The sequence below is a fragment of the Cyprinodon tularosa genome, unplaced genomic scaffold, assembly GCF_016077235.1.
Source record: "Cyprinodon tularosa strain WSP-4 unplaced genomic scaffold, ASM1607723v1 ctg1300, whole genome shotgun sequence".
NCBI lineage: Eukaryota > Metazoa > Chordata > Actinopteri > Cyprinodontiformes > Cyprinodontidae > Cyprinodon > Cyprinodon tularosa.
The window spans coordinates 117,103-138,620 of NW_024038116.1; the positions used below are offsets into that span (position 1 = coordinate 117,103).

Sequence of the window (21,518 nt, forward strand, 5' to 3'; positions counted from 1 at the left end):
TAAATCAACAGCTAAAGGCTGCCCATGCAGATTTCAGACTACATACAGTATACAATATAAAACAAACTGGTGTTTTCTTGGTCGTATAGTTTGCTGTTTTCAGCTGCTAAGGTGTATGTCTGAACAAGTACCAAATTCACTTTGTTATTCATTGGAAAGCATGACTGATGGTCTCTCTACCTTATTGTGACTTCTTGATGCGAGTGGTTTGTAATACTGCTCCATCAATGTGACTAATATTTCCTGTAAAGTTGTCCCATTTTTGTTTCTATGTCCAGATGTTACTGCATTTACACAGAAGCTATAAAGCCCAATGGCGTTTACCGCTGGTATCTATAAAATAATCACTTTAGAAGTGTTGAGAAACAGAGGGAAGGGAGTAAACTATTAGAGGAAGGATGCTTGGTGAAATGTTTCTTTTGCAATGTTCTGTTAGTGCTACAGAACATTGCTTGAGCAAGAATAGTACATTTTGTCTAAATGACCAACAGTATTACAACTTGAACCTTGTAAAAAAATCTTCTTATAAATAAAACCCCCACAATATTCCTCCAAAATCTTGTAAAAGGTTTATTATTAAAATGTATTTAGAATCGATAACACATCTACCTTTTCATTTCTTCTCAGGTGTATTTAAAAACTAACAAACAAATAAACAAATAAAAAAAATTACAGATGAACTCAAATTTCACATATTTCAATAAAAAAAAGATAAATATCCAAATTACAAGAGTCGTCAATAAATATCTAAGTTTTTGGGATAAAGATTTTTTTTAAAAAGTAAAATAATTCTGCTCTTATATGAACAGTTAAAATACCTTTTTTAAAATATAAAATAAAAATACATTATTCTGTTATCTTTGTGAAGTTAAAATGAGGTCCTATTTCTGAAGCACAAAAATGCCTTTACAGCATTCCTGTTGTTAAGAGGGTTTCATTGAGTTATATCATAATTTCATCTGTTTCAGGACATCAAGGCAACCTCTCCCCCTGGTTTTAGCCTAAAACAACGAAGCTCACTGTTGAAAATTGAAATAAAAAAAATCAATTATCCTCTTTGTGTTACATTAAAACAGCATTAATGCTATTCTACCTGTTCCACAGTGGCAAGAGTTTTGAGCTCTGGCTCGTTGGCCTCTTTCCCCGCCACACTGCAGCTTCTCTCATTGCTCTTTCCTTTAAAAGGTCTCCCAATTTTAATCGACAGCGTGTGCAGGACAGAGCTCTCGTCTGGTGAAGAGCCGCTGCGGCCACTGCGGGTGAAAGTGGACGTGGTTCTGGACTCAGAGTTGGTGGCCTCGAAGAGCCTCCCCATGAAGCTGAGTCCCGCTTGGCGGATGTGCGAGCTGCCGGCAAAAACGTAGAGAATGGGGTTGACCGCACTGCTGAAGTAGGCGAAGGCTGTGACGTTTGGCCGGGCACTTGGAGTGCAGCTGGGTCCTGAATCATTGCTTTTGAATAAACAGGCCACCTAGGAGAGCAGAAAGAGATGAGGAATTACTGATATTTTGGATGTCTTTGAATTGGGGTTCTGTAAGGAAGTTAAAAATGTCAGCCTAAATACTTTAAAAAGCTTTTTTCCTACATTAAGGGAAGTATTAATGCAGGGATACAATCAGAGGAGCTGAACTACCTATAAAGTACAGTACTTAAAGGAATACTATGCAACCGGTGTTGATTTTCCAGCGAGGCTCCCCCCAGAGGGCGAAAGTAAAAGTGCACTGTCGTAAATATGCTCAGCTGTTCTCCTGGTTTCTCCGTCAAGCCAGGCGCAGTTGTTTTGAGCTTAGCAGACAACGAATCACCATGTCTACTGTGGTAGAGAGCCCTTTTCCTCTTTCTTGCCTGCTCTGACATGGGCTTTCGCTATTTTCTCGCTGGTTCCGCCACGATAACTGCACAAATATCGCCACTGCGCTAGCAACGAGCATGCCTTTCACTGGGGGCGTGTAGCAGTTCTAAAGTAAAGCAAGACCAACTCTCGTGATGCACGACACTTCTGAGCCTGCGGGTGCAGGCCAAGGGCTACTGCAATTGCAAGTAAGGTATTTCGCCCACAGACCACCAGGGCGGCCGAGAAAACCTTTGTTCGACCTGAAATGACTCATTTAATCATCCAAATTGTTATGGAACACATTAATTAACTGAAAAATGTTGCATAGTATTCCTTTAAGGCTCACAACTACTGTACTAAGGCTAGCATTTAGGTCAAAATTGATAACATAGAAAATGCTAAGCCTATTTAAAGGAAGATATGAAAAGTACGCTATGGATTATTATCCTAAAGCAACTTGTGTGCATGGTCTCCGTGATGATATTTTCTAGTTTTACTTGCATTCATTTATTTTGCGTCTTTTAAATGCAAAGTAAGCCTGATAGCATGATTGATAAGAAAAAAATACAATTCCTCTAAGTTTGATTGCTTAGATAGATAGATAGATAGATAGATAGATAGATAGATAGATAGATAGATAGATAGATAGATAGATAGATAGATAGATAGATAGATAGATAGATAGATAGATGATAGATAGATAGATAGATAGATAGATAGATAGATAGATAGATAGATAGATAGATAGATAGATAGTTGATGTCGGATGAAAGCATCCACAATCACCTCGATGATGTTGATGACGTGATAGGGCAGCCAGAATATAGCAAAGGTAATGATGATCAGCAAGATCAGACGACTGCCTTGTCCTCTGCGCTGAAACTTTGCACTTTGCAGTCTGCATATGACGGATGAGTAACAGGTGCTGATGAGGGAGAAGGGAACCAAGCAGCCCATGATGGTCTCAAATAGGTACTGGAAAACTCGGTGACCCACACTGTTCCAGTGGTATGGGATGCAAATGTTCAGACTGACATTGTTTTTCATCATCTTGATATTGCTGTTGGATGTAACAAAGAAATAAAAAGAAATAGCCACAGATTAACTCGGTGTCAACAAGTCAAATCAGAGTGGTCCTGAAGTACATATCTTTGTTAAATTATGTTAGTGCTATCAGACATTTTCATTACCACTGATTATAAATACAGTGTTCCCTGTACAGAGCCCATAGGACGATGCCCACTTTATATCCTCTTTAAAAACCTTTTTTTTTTTTTTTTTTTTTTTTATCAAAATCCTTCCAAGAGGCAGACTTTACCAATAAAGTTTTCACAAGTACTTTAGGTTTTACAACACTTTATACCCAGGCTGGTGTCCATGGAAACTCAAGCGTCATACCTTTCCAAAAACCTATTGCACATCTGTCACAATGTGTGTGTAACATGTTTATAAAAGTAGCGGTTAATTTTATAACCTATGTGCTTTTCACACTGTTAGCTTTATGAACTGCTCCCTGCACAGTTGATTATTATTAAGCGCAAATGTCAATGACCAAAGGCTATGTCATAGGCAGAAGTAGCCCTAAAATGACAGTTCATACTTTTATTTGACTAGATTCACTTTTATGAACTAAAAAAACACATTTACAGCAATTTTGGCATTGTGCTAAAAGGACTCAAGAACACACCAGATAAGTCTGAGACTACTGTAGAGAAGTTTAGAGCTTTGGATACATGAAAGTTTCCCAAGTTTTAACATCCTAAAGAGGACTGTAATTGCAATGATCACTCTGGATGAACTGCAGAAATCTAATCTAATGCTGAGCCTGGAAAATCTGCACATAGGAAAGCAATTAGTTGTATAATTCAAAAACCCGTCCTTTATGGAAGAAAGCCATTTCTTAAAAATATCCATAGAAAGTCTCCTTTAAAGTTTGCCACAAGCCACCTTGGAGACACATCTAACATATGGAAGAAGATGAAGCCAAAATCAAACTTTACAGAAGGTTATGTTTTGCATGAATGCAACACAGCTCATCAACCTGAACACACCATCCCCACTGTCAAACATGGTGGTGGCAGTGTAATGTTTTGGCCCTTCTTTTCTTCAGCAGGGAAGATGGTTAAAACTATTGGGAAGATGGGTGGAGCCAAATACAGGATAATTTGGCAAGTAAACCTGCTGGAGTCTGCAAAAGACCTGAGATTACGATGGAGATTTATCTTCCAATAAGACAATGATCCCAAACTAGGGCTGGGCGATAATTCAATAACGATATATATCGATCGATAGACGTGTGGCGCAATAGAAAAAAAGAGGGTCGATAAAAGTTCGATAAAAAAGAAACGCAGTTTTCCTTCCTTCTCATTGTAGCCTAGCATGTAGGTTTATGCTAGTCACTGCTTCCTCCCAACCAATCACAATCGCGGACCCAGGCATGCCGTCACCAAGCGCCGCCCTCTCAAACCACAACACAGAGCACATGAAGATGTGCAGCAAGGAGAGGCGGAGGAAATTGTTTCAAAGAAAGGTTTCTGTAGTTCGGCAGTCTGGCAGTATTTCGGTCATGGCAAGTCGGACCAAAAACAAACCACAGTCATCTGGAAAATGTGTCGGGAACCAGTGAAAACCAGTCTGATAACACAACCAACTTTTTTTTTTTTTTTTATCATCTCAGCCGCTCACAGCCGCAGGAGTGAGAGCTGTGTAGGCCCCGGCGCGGCTCTCCTCCGAGGAATCTTCGGAAAATGTATATATATTTTCAGTTCTGGGCAGTTTCCCACGTAGTTCTAACAATTGAGATAAAAATGCTGAGGGGCCAGAAACGTCAAAGTAATAACTCAGGTTAAAGCAGGAAACGGGGGCGGGGGCGGCGGCGGCGGTGGGGGGGCATTTATTTATTTGTTATATTTATTTTGGTCACTTTTCTGGTCACTTTAGTTTATTCTTTGTCAGTATTTAATAACATAACTCAGGCCTCTTAAGTTATTTTTCTTTAAATCAATTGTTATGGTTAAAGAAGTTGATTAAATAAAGATTTAATTAGAGTCTGTGTTTGTGTTTTTTATTAAAATTAAATCATTTAGCAATATTATAAAAAGTCCAGGCAGAGCTGCACATAAAATATGGTTTCAAATCTTTTCAATAATTATCGATATCGATCAATATGCATTTTTTTTTATCGATAAGCTTTTTTTCTATATCGCCCAGCCCTATCCCAAACATATGGAAACATCTACAGTGTAATGTTTTTTTGCAAGGAAGAATATGATGAAATGTCAGTCTCTTGATGTGCAAAACTAAAATAGATACACCCCAAGTGACTTGCAGCTGTAATCACAGCATAAGGTGGCGCTATTAAGTCAAGGGCCTAAATCCTTTTGAACTCATAGTTTTCAGTTTTTATTCTGTCAAAACAGTTTAAATCGTCCAATAAATCCGACTTAGAGTCAGACAACTTATATTGTCATTTTGTATATATAGACTGAATACAAAACAACATTTCGCTTTGTACAGCTTTCAGACAGTAAATGAGCAGCAGCTTAGCAGTGAAATTAACATTTCCATTCCATAAATTGCAACAGTGATCAAATGTAAACAGTATGAGACAAAACATCATGGTTTAAAACCCTTTGATATGGAAGTTCAGAGCATCTTTTTTTAAGTTTGGTTCTTTTTGGTTTGTTGTTATCAGTGTGATGCAGAGTCTGTGACTTGATTTAGATTTTTTTTCAACAGTTCAGTTGTCTGACGGCAGTGAGGAAAAAGTTGTTGTTGAATCTGCAAGAGTATAAAAAAAAATAAATTTAAATATTATATCCTTATGTTTGAAGCCTGAAATGTGGAAAAACGTTTAAGGGCGGCATGAATACTTTATTAAGGCACTGTACATTCATATTTAGTAAATCCCAATAATACTGAAAAGCTCTATTTTATGCTTAGTTCCTGCTTAAAAGCTGTTATTTTCAAAAGTCTGAAACCTTTAATTTGAAAAAATATTTTTATTTAAATTCTTATTCTAGTCTATCACAACTGAATTACCACATCAAAGGTAATTCTTTATTGAAGGTAATTGGAGATTTACAGGACAGAATGAGAGTATTACAAGCGCTTTGAAAATGCAATGGCTAATTTTAAAACCAATTGAGAAGCTCTTCTAAAGCGGAAGTATATTAAAATCTACAGTTTTTCATAAAAGATTATTTGAAGTTAAAATTGAAAGTAATATGGAGACAAATTAAAGTGGCAAATTCCATTATGCTTTCCTTGCAGGACAGTGCTGCATGGCCATGAGCTACATGTAGCCCAGAGGCTGCACATTGCCACCACAATGCCTCTGCAGAGCCAGTTGCCAAGTTCCAAATTTCAGCACCAGCTGGTACTATGAGTAGAGCATTATCTGACCTTTGGTTAGGCTGAGTTCAACTCTCAAATAAGTTTTACAAATATGGCTAAAAAAGTGACATTGTTAACAGAAGTTGTGGTTATGTCTTAGAGGGTGGGGCTACTGTAAAGTGATGTCACCAAATACATATGACAGTTTGCTGAAGAGTGTTCCCTTTGCAGAAGATTTGGAGTATATGGCGTCAAGAGTCTGCCAAAGTGCACAAACACGATAAATATTCCTACAAGGAGCTTTACTACACACATAAAGTACTCCTCATCTGCATGTTTAACGTATTAATGTGTTACATGCCCAAATAGAGTACTTTTCTCTGTAAAAATTACAGCATATCGAAATCTTGTCGACAACTTTGAGACCTGGCACCACCAAACATAAACGAAAACTCAAGATTTTAATACGTTAAAATCCCAATAATTTTTAGAGTCTGAAATATTTAATATAACCTTGACCAAATGGTTGATTTCCTGCTTAGCCAATATTTCATTTATCCCACCTCTATTTTTTTCATGATTTAAGGAGTTCTACCAGTGTTTCAGATCTATACTACCTATATTTCATTCTCTTTCATTTTTGGGAGCATTCTAGAGCTGCTTGAACATGTGAATTTTAAAATCCATTAAATAGGTACCTTTTGTAATAGCGAAAAGCTATCCAGGGCCGCTGGAAGTAATTTTGAAAAGGGGTGCTGTGAAAATGTATTTACTGTAGTTTTTTTTTTTTTTTTGGACAGAAGACCTGTGAGCCTATAGGCCTTTTAAAAGTACAATTCAATTAAATAATGAAGAACGAAAGAAAAAAAAATTAAATAATTAAATTGAAATTCACTAATTTATTGTCATATACACTTCAGTGCACACAACCAGGGTCTGTAACGCACAGACATCATCAGTTCATAATTGAATATATGCGCTGTTAATTAAACTTCACAATAACACTATAACAACGTAGATTTGGTCAACTGGCATGAACCTGAGTCACTGTGTTAGAGTCAGATGTGACTCTAAAGCTCCAAAATCCTTTTATGCAAACCACAAGGAAATAACTATATTATTATACTATGTTAAATGTTATTGAACAGTTCTGTATGCTGGTGAAGATTCTCAGTCATCCAGGTCTTGGTCATTCCAAAAAAGTTAAAAAACAATCCACTGGACTTTGTTTCAAACTAACAAGTCCCCCCGTTTGGACCCATTTGTCCGTTTTCAATTTGCATGTTTTCTAAACACAAACAAGGCTTTGATGGGCTACTGTATAAAACCTCAGAGTCAACGCTATTCATGACTTTTTGAATTGAGAAAGCGTTTCTGTGCCATATTTCCTCCTTGTTTCTATCATTAGACTATGTACATTTACTAGTCTGCTTCCGTGTGTGGGTTACCTCTTAGGTGACCACTAGCTTACATGACATTGCGCTTACAACCTAACTTCCATGTTTATTAGGCTTCAAAATAATTAAATAAAAATCGAAATGCACATAATATTAAAATAAATAAAGTCAAACTCATTTTCCAAAATATTTTAAAGTAATTTATAAACTGTGCAAAGTATTTTATATATATATATATATATATATATTAGGGATGGAACGGTTTTTGAAAACCGTTCGGTTCATGCGCTGCTCCTTTTTCTCATAGGCGAAGCGTTTACACTCCAGAGCAGAAGGTGGCGGTACTGCGACCAAAGCCAACCACCAGTAGTAAACAAGAAGAAGAAGAAGCAAAGCAGTGTAGCCGGGTGTAGCAGAAAAAAATCAGTTGTTGTGGAGAAGAGTTGAAGACGCGCCAGCAGCACTTTATAGGTCTGCTGTATGGGACCACTTTGCATTTAGAGTGACCTACGATGACGGCAACAGTGTGCAAGCATTGTGCAACCCGTTTTGTTTATGCTAACAGCAACATGACCAACATGTAATGCTAACCCCGAAATCTCCGTCAGCGCTCCGCTGCACTCCAGACCACCTGCACAAAGCAAAGCCTACAGCCTCCACTGTGGCTCCCGTCCGCTCCGCTCTGAGTTCCTTGGAGATGGTAGAGGGCATGCGCGAGATGATTCAATTCAAAGCAGCAAAACATGTGGAAATGATCCAGGGTTTCCGCGGATCATTAAAAATAATTACAATTCATTAATTTTTTGGGATTTTTTTCATTAATTTTATAAATTTTTATTTTTCATAAATTTTTATAATTTTTTTTATTTTTCGGTGTAACAATAAACATACCGAACCGAACCGAAAACCGTGACCACGAAACCGTGAACCGAACCGAACCGTGGATTTTGTGAACCGTTCCACCCCTAATATATATATATATATATATATATATATATATATATATATTATATATATATATATATATATATATATATATATATTTATTTATTTATTTATTTTTTTATCTCCCTCTCGCCACTAGGCCCACTTCCCGTGGCCATGAAACTCTCTAAATTTTGTTTTTTATTTGTTTGGTCTTACAAAAGTTAATTTATTTTTCAGGGGAATAATAAGCATTTGAAATTAAATGACTTTCTCTTTTTACTGCTGGGGCCTAATAGTAGTGTTGATTCAAAAACTGGATACCCTTTTAAGGTGGTAGCAAGGTTTTGATGCAAACAAAGAGGAAGCTGACAGATTTTGTTTGTTTATTTCTGCAAGGATTGACTTAAGACATAGAGGAAAAGGTGTTCTATGTTGGGTTATGCTTTTAATTTAAATCAATATAACCTTAATTCAGAAATTCTTTTGTTTAATCTAATGTTTGCTTTTATATAATAGCTCCAAGTTACACTATATAATTAGAATTGGTTTAGTTATAACTGTTTGTTTTATAGTTGCGAACGAAAAGTGAACAAGTTAACTCCAAAATGATTCAAACCTGTAGCAGATTTAGTTAGATTTGGTGCTGTTTTGAAATGAGACAGAATATTTTTTCAAAACTGAATGTCAACGATTATCTCATTTAACAATGCACAAATCTTTATCCGCATTAGTGCACCAGCCCTTCCTCTAATTACTGAGTAGCTTTTATATGTTCAACCGTAATTTAATCATGTTTGTTTGGTAATGAGCCCTTGAACTCATGACCTCTGCAAGGCCCCTTACCCTAGTTTTTTGCTCCATCTGTAGATTCTTTATCAGATTAAAGTCACGACTCTGGCCTTGTCACTCCAAAATGTGATTATTACTTCTTGTACGAAGATGGTGTAAGTGTTAGAATTTTACTTTTATCTAAATTTGAAAGCCGTAAAACCACTTTGGGAATAACTTCACAAAAATTCTTATTGAATCGTAAAAAAACCAACATTCAATTGTCCAGTTTCTAGCGAGGAACTCTGTAGAAGTTTTGGAGCTTATGAACTTTATTATCAAAGGGAAGGTGGATAAAAAGAATTAGAAATTAAAAAAAAGAAAAAAAAAGAAAAGAAAACTAAATCTCTAGTTACAAGAGAAACTTTAATTAAAACCTTTGTGAGTGATTGTCTTACCTGCGGTAGAAAGCCATTGGTATGGACAGGACAAAAGCCAATACCCAGACACCGAGCAGAAGAAACAGCAGGGACTGCTTGGTTCTCATTCTCTGGGACACAAAGGGTTTAGTAACAGCCAGCCAGCGGTCCATGCTCATCAGACTAATGAGGTAAATGGACACATACATGTTCACACTGGACAGGTAATGCACCAGTTTACATGCAGCGGAGCCAAACTCCCAGCCCTTCCCTCCTGCCAGGAACCGAAGGAACAAGGGGGAACTGAGCAGCACGAAGCCATCAGCCACAGCCAGATTCAGCACCAACAGGCACGTCACTGAGCGCTTCTTCACCCTGCAGAGCACCGACCAAATGACAAACATGTTCCCAGGGAAGCCCAGCACGAACGCCAGAATCAGGATGGCAATGCCAATGCGAGCAGAGATGCTAATGGGAAGGGGTGTGGAGCCAGAGGAAGAGGTCTGCTGGAAGGGGCTAGCAGTCGTGATGTTCATAATGGATCCAAATTCCTTATTCCTCTAAGAAATGGCTTCAGCAACCATTAAACCCTTCAAAGCTGTTATAGAAGGAAAGGGAGGAAAGGAAACATGTGTTAAGAATGTCAGTTAATGCTGCAATAGTTGTGCAATGAGTTTTTAAATCTTTAAAGTACAGATCTTTCCTCTTTTTAGAATTATTAAATTGGACCAATTTTGAAAAAACAATTACAATATTCCAGTACATCACCTAAACATAAGAATTTTCTCAAAATAAACATAATGTAAGGCTCTCAATAATAGCTTCTATAACATGGATGTGGAATAAACCAATTAAGTATTAAATAATAATAAACCTTTACAAATTCAATAGCATTTATACTTTTTTTAATATTAAAGACTAAGAAAGATACATATTGAGGACTAAACAGCCATACGTAAATAAATTTCCTTCAAACTTTTTCAGTTAAGGTCATATGGAATAATTTGGATGAAACTCACCTTGAAAATATATATTTTCTTTTTATTTGCAACCATAAATCCTCTGTCAAGAATTTCCTCCTTCTCTCCACCCTGCTTGAACTCACTGGCTCTCTATGCGTTCTCTGCCGACTGTGTGATGAGTGACTAAACTTAATGTATTGGGTAAGAACGGTCATGTGAGGGGAAATCCATTGACCACAGGAAAATAGCGTGAACTAGATGGATTGCAATGTCGTTCTTGTTACTCTTACTCATTTAATTTCCTCTTTATTTTGATTTTGCCGAATGATGCATCCATAGGCGGATCTACTGGGGTGGCATATGCCACCCTAAATGACAGCCTTGCCACCCCAGTTGGCGGTAGGGGTGGCGAGGCTTATAAATTATGGATCATTTGAGAATTACGACCGCTAATTTCCAATGTCGGACTGCAGTGAATGCAGCACGAGATGACGCGACTAAAACTGATTGTTTTGAAAACCGAATGGGGCAAAGCGAGGGAGCCAGGGGTGATGGGGAGAGGAGACACGGGATGAAACTGGTAAAAACTGATTAACTATCTATAGAGAAATGAAATCATAATGAAAGCACAATGTTGCTAGCGTAGCTGCAATGTTGATTTTGAGATGATAAAAATCAGGTTGCAGAACATTATTTCTCTATCTATGATGTCAGTTAGGCCTGACGTCTCAGGTTCAGAAAGACATATTTGCGGTCAACTATGACAGAAAAGAGACTATCAAGTATGGTTGTACTCAAATCAAAACGCACAAAGGCATTGGATCTAAATAAAGTTGTGAAGCGTTTTGCTGAGCAACATGGAAATCGCTGCATTCAGCTGTTATAGTCATGTTAACTTTATGTTTTGCTCTCTGGTGAGCCTTTACAGAGCTGTTACATTTTGTTTTGGTACCTGAGAAAATCTGATATTTCCTTTAAAAAAAACAAAAGTGTTAAAAGTTCAAAATGTGATACTGGTGTGAATCCTGCTTAATATGAAGCAGTGTTGTTGTTTCTTTTTTGTATATATAATATGAAACTATCCAGAAATGACCCGTATGAACCTACTCACAAGCAAAATGTATTTTTTATGTTGCTTCTTTTCAGATTTGTGGAGATTTTGATGTAAAATACAGTACCTGCCTTTTTGTTGATTTGTTGATACAGCAGTATGGAGGACCAATTATCAACTTAATTGATAATAATAATTACCAACTCTGCCATATTTAAAAATAAATACAGAAATAAATAAATGCTTAATAAATAAATAAGCATACAATTAATTGCCACCAAAAATACAAACAACAAATAAATGTAATTAGAAATTATATTATACAGCTAGTCATAAAGGTATATAACTTTTTTAATTGGCTTCTTTATTTCTTTGCCTTTTTAATATTTACCTTATTTATTTTTTTGTCATTTATTATCTTCAACTTCATTTTTTAATTACTTATATTTTTAAGTATTTACTTATGTGCATGTTATCATATTTTTGCCTGTTTTATTCTTCCTTTGTATTTTTTTACCCTAGTTATTTCTTCGCCGCTATTTCTTTCTGCCTGCCCTTTTTACATTTCTGGCTGCCATTATAATATAATTTCTAATTACATTTATTTGTTGATTGTATTTTTGGTGGCAATTAATTGTATGCTTATTTATTTATTGAGCATTTATTTATTTCTGTATTTATTTTTAAATATGGCAGAGTTGGTCCTCCATATACAGCTCTATCTACAGCATATTAACATGCATGAAATGTCCCTTTCATGATGCCTTAACTCCGTGGTTCTCAAAGTGTGTGGCGCGACCCACTGGTGGGGAATTGAGACGTGACAGGTGGGGCGCGCCAAGTTCCGGTGTGTGTGTGTGTGTGTGTGTGTGTGTGTGTGTGTGTGTGTGTGTGTGTGTGACTATAAATGTAGAACGTGTGAGAGCAAACTGTCCTTATAGCTGTATGTTGCCGCTTTTTAGACCAATCAAACCCACAAAGTAATCATTACTAGCCTACATGCAGTCTAATTAAAAGAACATTAGAAAAATTTCACCTGGAACTGAAGTGCCAAAATAATGATTGACGTGACGTCGGCATATTATTTGTAACGGAATAAACTTTCGCGCCCCAGTGTTGCCAACTCAGCGACTTTGTCGCTATATTTCAGACCCCTCCAGCGACTCTTTATCAAAAAAGCGACTAGCGACAAATTAGCGACTTTTGGAGACTCTTACGTGAAAGCACGTATCGTTCCTTTTCTTGTCCTCCAGCGGCAGGTGCTGCCGTGGGGCGTCTCCTCCCTCCCAACCCCGTTCTCCCCCGCTATCGCAGGAGTCCCTCTCAGCGCTGCAGAGACACAGCATGTTTACCCTCAGCGTCCAGACTGCAAATAAAGCGCACGTGCGCCGGGATTGACGGCGCAGGTTGATCATAAATAACTGAATTTGAAATATTTTATCTTAAATAAATAGGACCAGTTTATTGAAATGACGTCTGACTCCACCCTGAGGCTCAGGTTTAATGCTCAGACTCATAGTGAATTCTGGTTTGGAGTGGAGAGGGAGTATCCACTCATCGGGCAGAGAGCTGTGTGCATTCTTCTTCCCTTTGCCACATCATATCTCTGTGAGATGGGCTTTTCAGCTGTTGCTTCACTGAAAACAAAGCATGACTTGAGAGTGGCAGTATCAAGCCTGCAACCCCGTTTTGAGAAACTGTGCAATGCAAAACAGGCTCATTGCAGCCACTGATGCAGGGATAAATAGACATGTCTTGCCAGATGGATTTCACTTCTTTTCTTTTATTAACAGATTGCAGAGTGGCACTTTAATTTTTTCTATCTTTGAGCTTGATACAAATTTTGACACAGCTGCATTTTTATTTTCTTTATTTTTGAGCTTGCTGTTATTTGATGTAGATAGTTTGTATTTAGATACTACTTGTTACTTCAATAAAATTGGAACATTTTAAGATTGTTGCATATTTCATTAGCATAGTGTTGGGGCGATGGGGACAGGCGGGGCTTGAAAATTCCCTCTTGTCCAAAGTGGGGAATGACAGAAAAAGTTTGAGAACCACTGCCTTAACTGCTGTATGTCAAGTTACTGAGGAACAAATGGGGTAAATGTGTGTTCAGAGTAAACATTACATAGATGTCTGGTACCTTGTTTGGGTGCCTTGACCCATTTATTTCTACTGTGTAGTTCTGCTCACTGTAGTACAGCTCAGTCCATAGATCTCTGATAGGTAACTTTTTCTTTCTATAGTTTCCTCTTGTGCAAATGCTGCAAAGCTGCCTCTCTGACAGTCAATCTCACACATCTGCGACTCAGCACCTGTGTCTTACCTTCATACCTTTCCTGTCATAAGGCCCCTCTAGAAGTAGTGTTATCATTCTATCTCCTATTAAGTGAGATCTCATTGTACAATGTATTATTTATATGAACTGTTTCACATGAAACACTAGTACTGTACATACTATTCTCACCAAACTGTGATAACTGATTAAATTCAGTGTAAACAAATGCCATATGTTGCCACCCCTAAAAAATTCCTGCCCCCCTCTCGCCACCCCATAAATATTTTTCTAGATCCGCCAATCATGCATCTATACTTATATCGGAACTTGTTTGAAGGTTCATCAGACTGTTGGCAGCAAGAACAGCTGCTCTCTGTGGTACAGGGTTTGCTCATCGAATTTCCAGGAAATATAATATGACACAAGAAGGAAGTTTAAGAGATGAAAAGCTTAATCAAAAAGACAAGAAAAAACAGTCCAGCTGAAATGATTGCATTTTCTGTTCCACTCAGCCAGTAAGAAAAGAAGATTGTATTAACTTGTCTAAAGCTAATGATTTTTATTTTTTATGGAAGATTAGTAATGAACATCCTGAGATTTCATCATGGGGGTGAATACGTCAAGTATGTGATTATTCCAGTAAACTGAATCGACCGTGTTCGTACACGAGCTCAGTTCATAACACTGTCTTGTTCGCTGTCTTTAGTGTTGCAATAAACCCTTTAAAGCACTTTCTTGTTTCTACATCTGTGTCAAGCAAATGAACAGGATGTTTTCAGTTTCAGACATAACAGTGATGCATCAGGTTTATCATGGTTTGCATCATGATCTCTGTTTGGAAACTGCTCAGTTTTTTAGAGCAAGTAAAATGTTTATTTGCTGCTAATGCTTTACTCAGCTTTCTTTCCTATAAACAATTCTAACCATTGCAAGCTTTTAGATTAAATTCAGTTAAAATAATTTCAACGTAATCTAAATAAAATCAGTTTTTTAAACATTCACACTTTATAATTTGACTAAAACATATATAGGTCCTCAGAGAGATATACTGTATTGCATATTTGTATACAGTCATCTTGTGATGATAAACTTGGTTCCTCCTCCTTACCCTTACCCAGCTAATAATAATAAGATAGGTGAATACTTATCTTAGCATTTTCCCTTGGATTTTAGGACCACTACCTATTCACCTATTCCCAAGTAGGCAGTCAGAGAGTTTGTTGACATGAATTTATGTTTTTAGCACACCCCAGAGGAAGACATAGAGGTTAGCATTGCTAATGATGATGATAGTATGGGCAGATATATTATGATGGAAATGTCTTTCACCCAAGGCCTGGACAATGGTGGTACTGGAAGTAAAGGAAGAAGGGAGATGAATGAAGTCCATGCATTTTTTACTTCAAGGCTGGATTATTGCAATTCTTTACTATCAGGAAATCCACAAAAAAGGGTTGCTGGGTGCTGTGAAAATTTGTTTTGTTTTCTTTTTGGACAAAAGACCTCTGAGCCTATAGGCCTATTTAAAATACAAATAAATAAATAGATAGTTGAGATTCATGATTTTACTGCCATATGCACTTCAGTGCACACAACCTAGGTCTGTAACACCATGAGCCATCATCATTTCTCAGGTGAATATATGCGCTATCAATTACGTCACAATAACACTATAACAACGTAGATTTGGTACACAAGTATGAACCTGCGTCACTGAGTTTATGTCAAACATGACTATATTAGATTCAAAGTCCTTTTACACAAACCACAAGGAAATAACTGTATTATTAAACTATTAAAATGTTACTGAACAGCTCTCTACATCCATCACACAAACAACACAAGATCAAAATGGATAAAAGTTGAAAATAACACTCTTTAAAATACTGTGGTTGGGTTAAACTTCAAGAATAGATATGAAAGTGCTCTCCAGGACCATGCTCTTGCTATGAGCTACAGGCAGGGTGCCCTGGGTACACGCTAGGTTGGTTTGCGGGTGCTGTCGCTGGGCCTGTCAGTGCAATTGCCATCAGAGGCTAGTGGACAGTCTCCTCACTCCAGCTGCTCTCAGTTGTCAACAGTTTTGGGCACGTTACTTTGAAAAAGTATTTAGTTATAGTTACTAGTTACTTCTCTCAAAAAGTATCTTAGTTACTAACTGAGTTACTCCACAATAAAAGTAACTAGTTACTCGTAAAAGTAACTATTGCATTACTTTTGCGTTTCTCACCCCCGTAACCCTCCCCACTCAGCCCCCACCTTCTCGCCGTGTGTTTCCAAAGCCAGCTGAATAGAGCGGACGACAAAGACAAGAACCTGCAGAAAGTTTAGCATTTATTGCAACTCAACGTAAATGACATCAGGGGGGAACGCGATGTGAAGTTTTTTAACAGGGCATTCAGATCTGGTGAGTATATGAAATTAATAACTGGGGATGTCTAATTCTGAAATCCTGCGTGTTTGGGTTGTTATAGATACTGCCACATCTATCTGTCCATCTATCTATCTAGATGTATACTCTGTGTGTGACATAAAATATGGATCTCCATCCGTGCCACAAAGGCCATCAAATAATGTTTAAAATAAAAAATACAGTAGGTTGAAAAGGCAGAGTATCCATCCATCCATCCATCCATCCATCCATCCATCCATCCATCCATCCATCCATCCATCCATCCATCCATCCATCCATCCATCCATCCATCCATCCATCCATCCATCCATCCATCCATCCAGATTTCTCCCTTTCTCCATATAGACTATCATTTGATCGTTCACGCTCTCCATAGTTCTCCTGTAGAGCGAGCACAGGGCGACTGTTGCGCTCCTTTAGCGAGCATGCGCGTTTCCTGTCGTTTGCGCGGTGAATCGTGCCGCCTGCGCTGTGCGGTTGATTGTGCGACCTGAGTAAGGCGCAGTAACGGGGTGTCTGCAATGGTAACTGCGTTATAGTTACAGTCAAAGTAATTAGTTGGATTATTCGTTACTAAAACAAGGTAACGGCGTTAGAAACGCCATTACTTTCAACGCCGTTACTCCCATCACTGGTTGTCAAGGCTGTGATACTAGTGTTGTTTCTCACTAATGCTGGTTTTCCAAAAAAATCTGAAATGTGTTTTTTGTGCCATATACACTCCACGTTTCTGTCAATAGACTATCTAAATTTACTAGTCTGCATCTGCGGGTATCATACCTCTTAACACGGCAACCATAAGCTTTCTTGGCTTTGACATGACAATGTAATTTCAATGAATTTGTTGCTTGGGCCTCAAAATATTTAAATGAAAATCCAAATACATGTAATATAAAAAAAAAAGGCTAAATCAGTTCCCAAAATGTATACACTGTGCGCAGAATTATTAGGGAAGTTGTATTTTTGAGGATTATTCTTTTTATTGGGCAACAATTGTGTTATCAATCAACCCAAAAGACTCCTTAATATCAAAGTTTTATATTTTTGTTAGTTGGTGTTTTTTTTTTTTGGCCATTTTATGAGGATGTCTGTGTGTGCAGGTAAATATTACTCTGCAGAATTATTCTTTATAAAATGATTTAATTATTACATAATATTATCATGTCTCTGTGTTAGAACCCCCAAGCATACGCAGATAAACCATCTGGCATAGCAAACTGTAAGATTAACTGATGATTTTTTTGTTTTTATAAAGATGTTCTTTTACCCACAAGTAAAGCAAACAAGTAAAGGAAGAAAAACATTGAGTCACTGTTAAATTGGACTTTCTGAATGTATACCTGCTGAATTTTAACCTCAGAGCTGATGCAACAGTTACTGTAAAGGAAGATTTTTGTCAACCCTGATTTTTTGCATTTGGCTGATTGACAGGAAACCTTCACAGGAAAACAGTCAGCAAGAACAATGTGTGGGCTGTTAAAGGGGAATATCTGCTTGTCAGGACAGAAAGTCCAACAGGTAATTTGAAGACAGGAGCTTTTAGCTGAAAAAATAGGCAGACATAAATTAATCTTTGTGAGTGAAATAAAAAAAGTGTAACATAACACTATCTATCTATCTATCTATCTATCTATCTATCTATCTATCTATCTATCTATCTATCTATCTATCTGTCTGTCTGTCTGTCTGTCTGTCTGTCTGTCTGTCTGTCTGTCTGTCTGTCTGTCTGTCTGTCTGTCTGTCTGTCTGTCTGTCTGTCTGTCTGTCTGTCTGTCTGTCTGTCTGTCTACCTAACTACCTTACCAGGAAATATGAAGCCAAAAAATTGGCCAAAGGATTTTTTCCAAGTCTGTGTTGTAACTAGTTTTGAAGTATTAAGGAAATATGAAAGATAAATACATTCCAGCAGCTTCAGGAAAGGATACTTTAGGGGAAAACCCAGGAATTAGACTGGAAAATTTAAATCTATTTTCCATGAGCTTTTCTTGTGAACAAATGGCATGTACCCTATATAAAAGATAAGTCTGTATGGTTGTTGAAGTTTTTACCCATTTCCAGTGCTTGTTGCTGTCGAAACTGTTCAATGTTCTGCAGCATAAAAAAATTCTTGGTGCCTCAATCTGCAACTAGCAGTTATGCTGAAATTGAATTCTGACCTTTCAAATTTAGATAGATTTTGGGTACGTAAAAAATAATTTCAAGCAATTTGTACATTGTATCTGCTTTAGTTTGCGCTACAATGATTTTAATAATTATAAAACAAAATACATACAAAATATCCTGCAGGTTATATATTCAGTAAAACATTGCAGGAAACCTTTAATTGAAACTAAATCATTTAGGCATAAATTACAAGATACGTTTTGAGCTATACCCTGAAATGGCACAGGATTTAAATTAATAAAAAATAATTCATTATGTATTTAGGTAGTTTGTATTGAGATACCATTAAATCTAAGGGCTTAGCTTTTTGGGTACAAGACTCTTTGTGTTGGTCTTACATGACCAGAAGATAGATTCAAAACCCACATTTTCAGCTGTTTGAAAAAAGTGACATCTAGTGGCAAGAAATATAGATAAACATTTTAGGCCTGGAGGGGAAATATAAAAAGTCAGCTGAAGAAAATGCAGAAAGACCTTCTTAGGTAACAGTAGCATCATAATATAAACATTAGAGGGATGATAAATTGAGACCAATATTCTCCTTTAATATAAATTATTTGCTCTGACACAATAAAACATATCATTTTGTTTTATAAAAAACAATTCTGTAAAAATAGAACTATTTAGAAACTTGGGGAAAAAATACATCTTTTTTAGTGAAACCTTGGCAAATGAACAGGATTCCAAAACACTTCAACTCCACCACTTGAGGCAGGTGCTCTTCTCCAACCTGAAGGGGGAAGCCATTTTCTCGGTCGATAGCCATAGTCTCAGACCTGGAGGAGCTCACCCGAATTACAGCTGCAGGATTGGCAAGAATAAGAAAGCACAACCGCATCATCCACAAAAATGCATCTATGGTCATGAAATGTGGGTCATGACTGAAGTTCCCAGATTCAAGCAGCCAAAATGAGCTTCCATTGGGTCCTCTCCTAGGGTGAGTAGTTTGGCAATCCTTGAAGGAGAAGATGGATACGAGTCAGCTATGTCACTTTTGCGGATGCCCCATGGACGGCTCTTAGGGAGGTCTTTCAGGCACTTCAAACCAGCAGGAGGCTTAGAGGACCGCACAAGACACACTGGAAGGATTATGACTCTCAGCTGCCCTGAAACACCTCAGAATTCTCCCCAGAGAACCTGGAGGAGGTGTCTAGGGAGGGGGAAGTCTATGTTTAGAGTGTTTTCCCCTGCAACCTGGTACCAGATAAGTCTAAGATGACTAGTACAAGTGAAAATACCTTGGCAAAGGTTATTATGTAAAGTGGAAAAAAGGACTAAATAAACATCCTAAGGATAATCCATCAGGAAAAACTTATACAAAACTACAGCAGATGCATAAATATTTATATTTATATGAACCTTAAAAATTGTCAAAATTTGGGATGCAGATTTTGGAAGATTGCTGCGAAGTTTATGCAAGTTTATGCATGCTGTTCATTTTATATTGCAATATTTTCTTATGCACCATCAACAACATATTACGAGATGGGGTTAGAGCAGTGCTTGACCTTTAAGGAAGGATGCAGGGGATACCCAGTCTAAATGCCACAGACTGCAACTCTGGGACCCTGGGCATGGCTCTTATCCTGTTACCGCATCTTTGTGTCCCAGAGCATCAAGTAGATGTGACTGTGAGCTTTCCAGCACTCAGCTAAATATTAGGAGTTGTTGTTCAGTTTTAAGTCTTCATAAAGTATGCTGAAGTTATGACTGGACGCAATGAAGATTGAAAGATTTAAGTCTTGTTGCCTTGACATTAGAACTTTAGTTTGTAGAAGAGTCTCCTTTGTCTTTGAGCACAACTTCTGCATCTTTGTCTTTGTCTCGGCTGTTCTGGCTGCTCATGCGGCTCTTTCTACCGAAGTCCAAAGCCGTGCCCTCGAACAAGCGAGCCATGAATTCCAGCCCCTCCCTTCTGATGTAGGACTTTCCTGCGAAGAAGTAGAGCACCGGGTTGGCACAGCTGCTGATGAAGGCGATGGTGGAGGTAACAGCACGACCCCTTTGCCATATTAAACCCAACCTGGTAAGAAAAAGAGGGTAAGAATTTGAGAAGGGAGTGAGATGAAATACCTCCGTGCCTGAAAGAAGCTGGTAACACTTGAATCTGTTTTTAGAGACAAGCTTCTGTTAATGTGACATTGTGGATTAGTTCTGCAGTAGTTTAAGTTTACACATCACCTGTAAACAATATAACAAATGTTATTTACTTTCACATTTTTCAGCATGTGAAAAAGTTTGATTTTCATTCAGAGCAATATCATCGCCGTATAATGAAAATCTTACAAGGGATTATGTTAGGTACAACACATAGTTATGTCATAGTCCTGGTGCTGATGGTTGTTGTTTTTCCTCTGCTCCTGCTCATCTGCCTAATTGGACCTGTGACTGATTACTGCCAATCTGATTCACCTGGTCCCTGCAGCTATTTAGGCTGTTTGCTTTCCTGACATCAGCGTCAGATTATTCAACCTGTGTCAGAGTGAGTTACCCAAGCTGTCAAAGTAAGTGTTCTGTTCTGTGGAATTCTTCTCAGTTTTTTGCCAATGTGTGTTTGGTTTTTGCCTTTTTCCCTGTATGCCCTGCTCAGTTTGGTTTTTGGCATGACTGCCTGGATTTTGCCTGTGATCGAACTTGGACTGTTTTTCTGACCTCAGCTTGGATTATCCCTGGATACCTCTTCGGCTCTCGGATAACCTGGTTTCTGTCACTGCACTGGACTGGTTTTCGGCTTCGCATAATCTCTCACGGACACTGTAACTCGCTCTGCGTCGGCTGGCGCCGGCTCCCCCGCACTCTGTGCTCTGAAGCAGTAACGACCGCAAGCAGTGGACTGTCTCCCCCCAGGTTTTTCCTCTCTGAGTTTCAGACTGAACTCTCAACCAGATCAGTGACGTTTTGTTGTCTTCTCCACCCTTCATTCTTGTCACTGACCTGAGTTTCCTGTCTCAGCAGAGAATCAGAGAAC

General features: G+C 37.9%; 1 protein-coding gene across 1 annotated transcript; it reads right to left on the reverse strand.

The window, feature by feature from the left end:
* Nucleotides 1-587: 587 nt before the first annotated feature.
* LOC119778215 (leukotriene B4 receptor 1-like) lies at nucleotides 588-10,825 on the reverse strand. Its single transcript, XM_038277364.1, has 4 exons — nucleotides 10,700-10,825; nucleotides 9,720-10,278; nucleotides 2,621-2,894; nucleotides 588-1,471 (listed from the first exon to the last, which is right to left on the reverse strand). The coding sequence occupies exons 2-4, from the start codon at nucleotides 10,214-10,216 to the stop codon at nucleotides 1,085-1,087; spliced, it is 1,158 nt and encodes a 385-aa protein (XP_038133292.1). The 5' UTR covers nucleotides 10,217-10,278; nucleotides 10,700-10,825; the 3' UTR covers nucleotides 588-1,084.
* Nucleotides 10,826-21,518: the final 10,693 nt, after the last annotated feature.

What these genes read in the sequence shown, in the direction of transcription:
- LOC119778215 (XM_038277364.1), bottom strand. Translation starts at nt 10,216, where the DNA reads ATGAACATCACGACTGCTAGCCCCTTCCAGCAGACCTCTTCCTCTGGC. An exon ending in CCAATGGCTTTCTACCGCAG is followed by an intron (nt 2,895 to 9,719) that starts GTAAGACAATCA and finishes TACATCCAACAG; the next exon opens with CAATATCAAGATGATGAAAA. An exon ending in ACGTCATCAACATCATCGAG is followed by an intron (nt 1,472 to 2,620) that starts GTGATTGTGGAT and finishes CTGCTCTCCTAG; the next exon opens with GTGGCCTGTTTATTCAAAAG.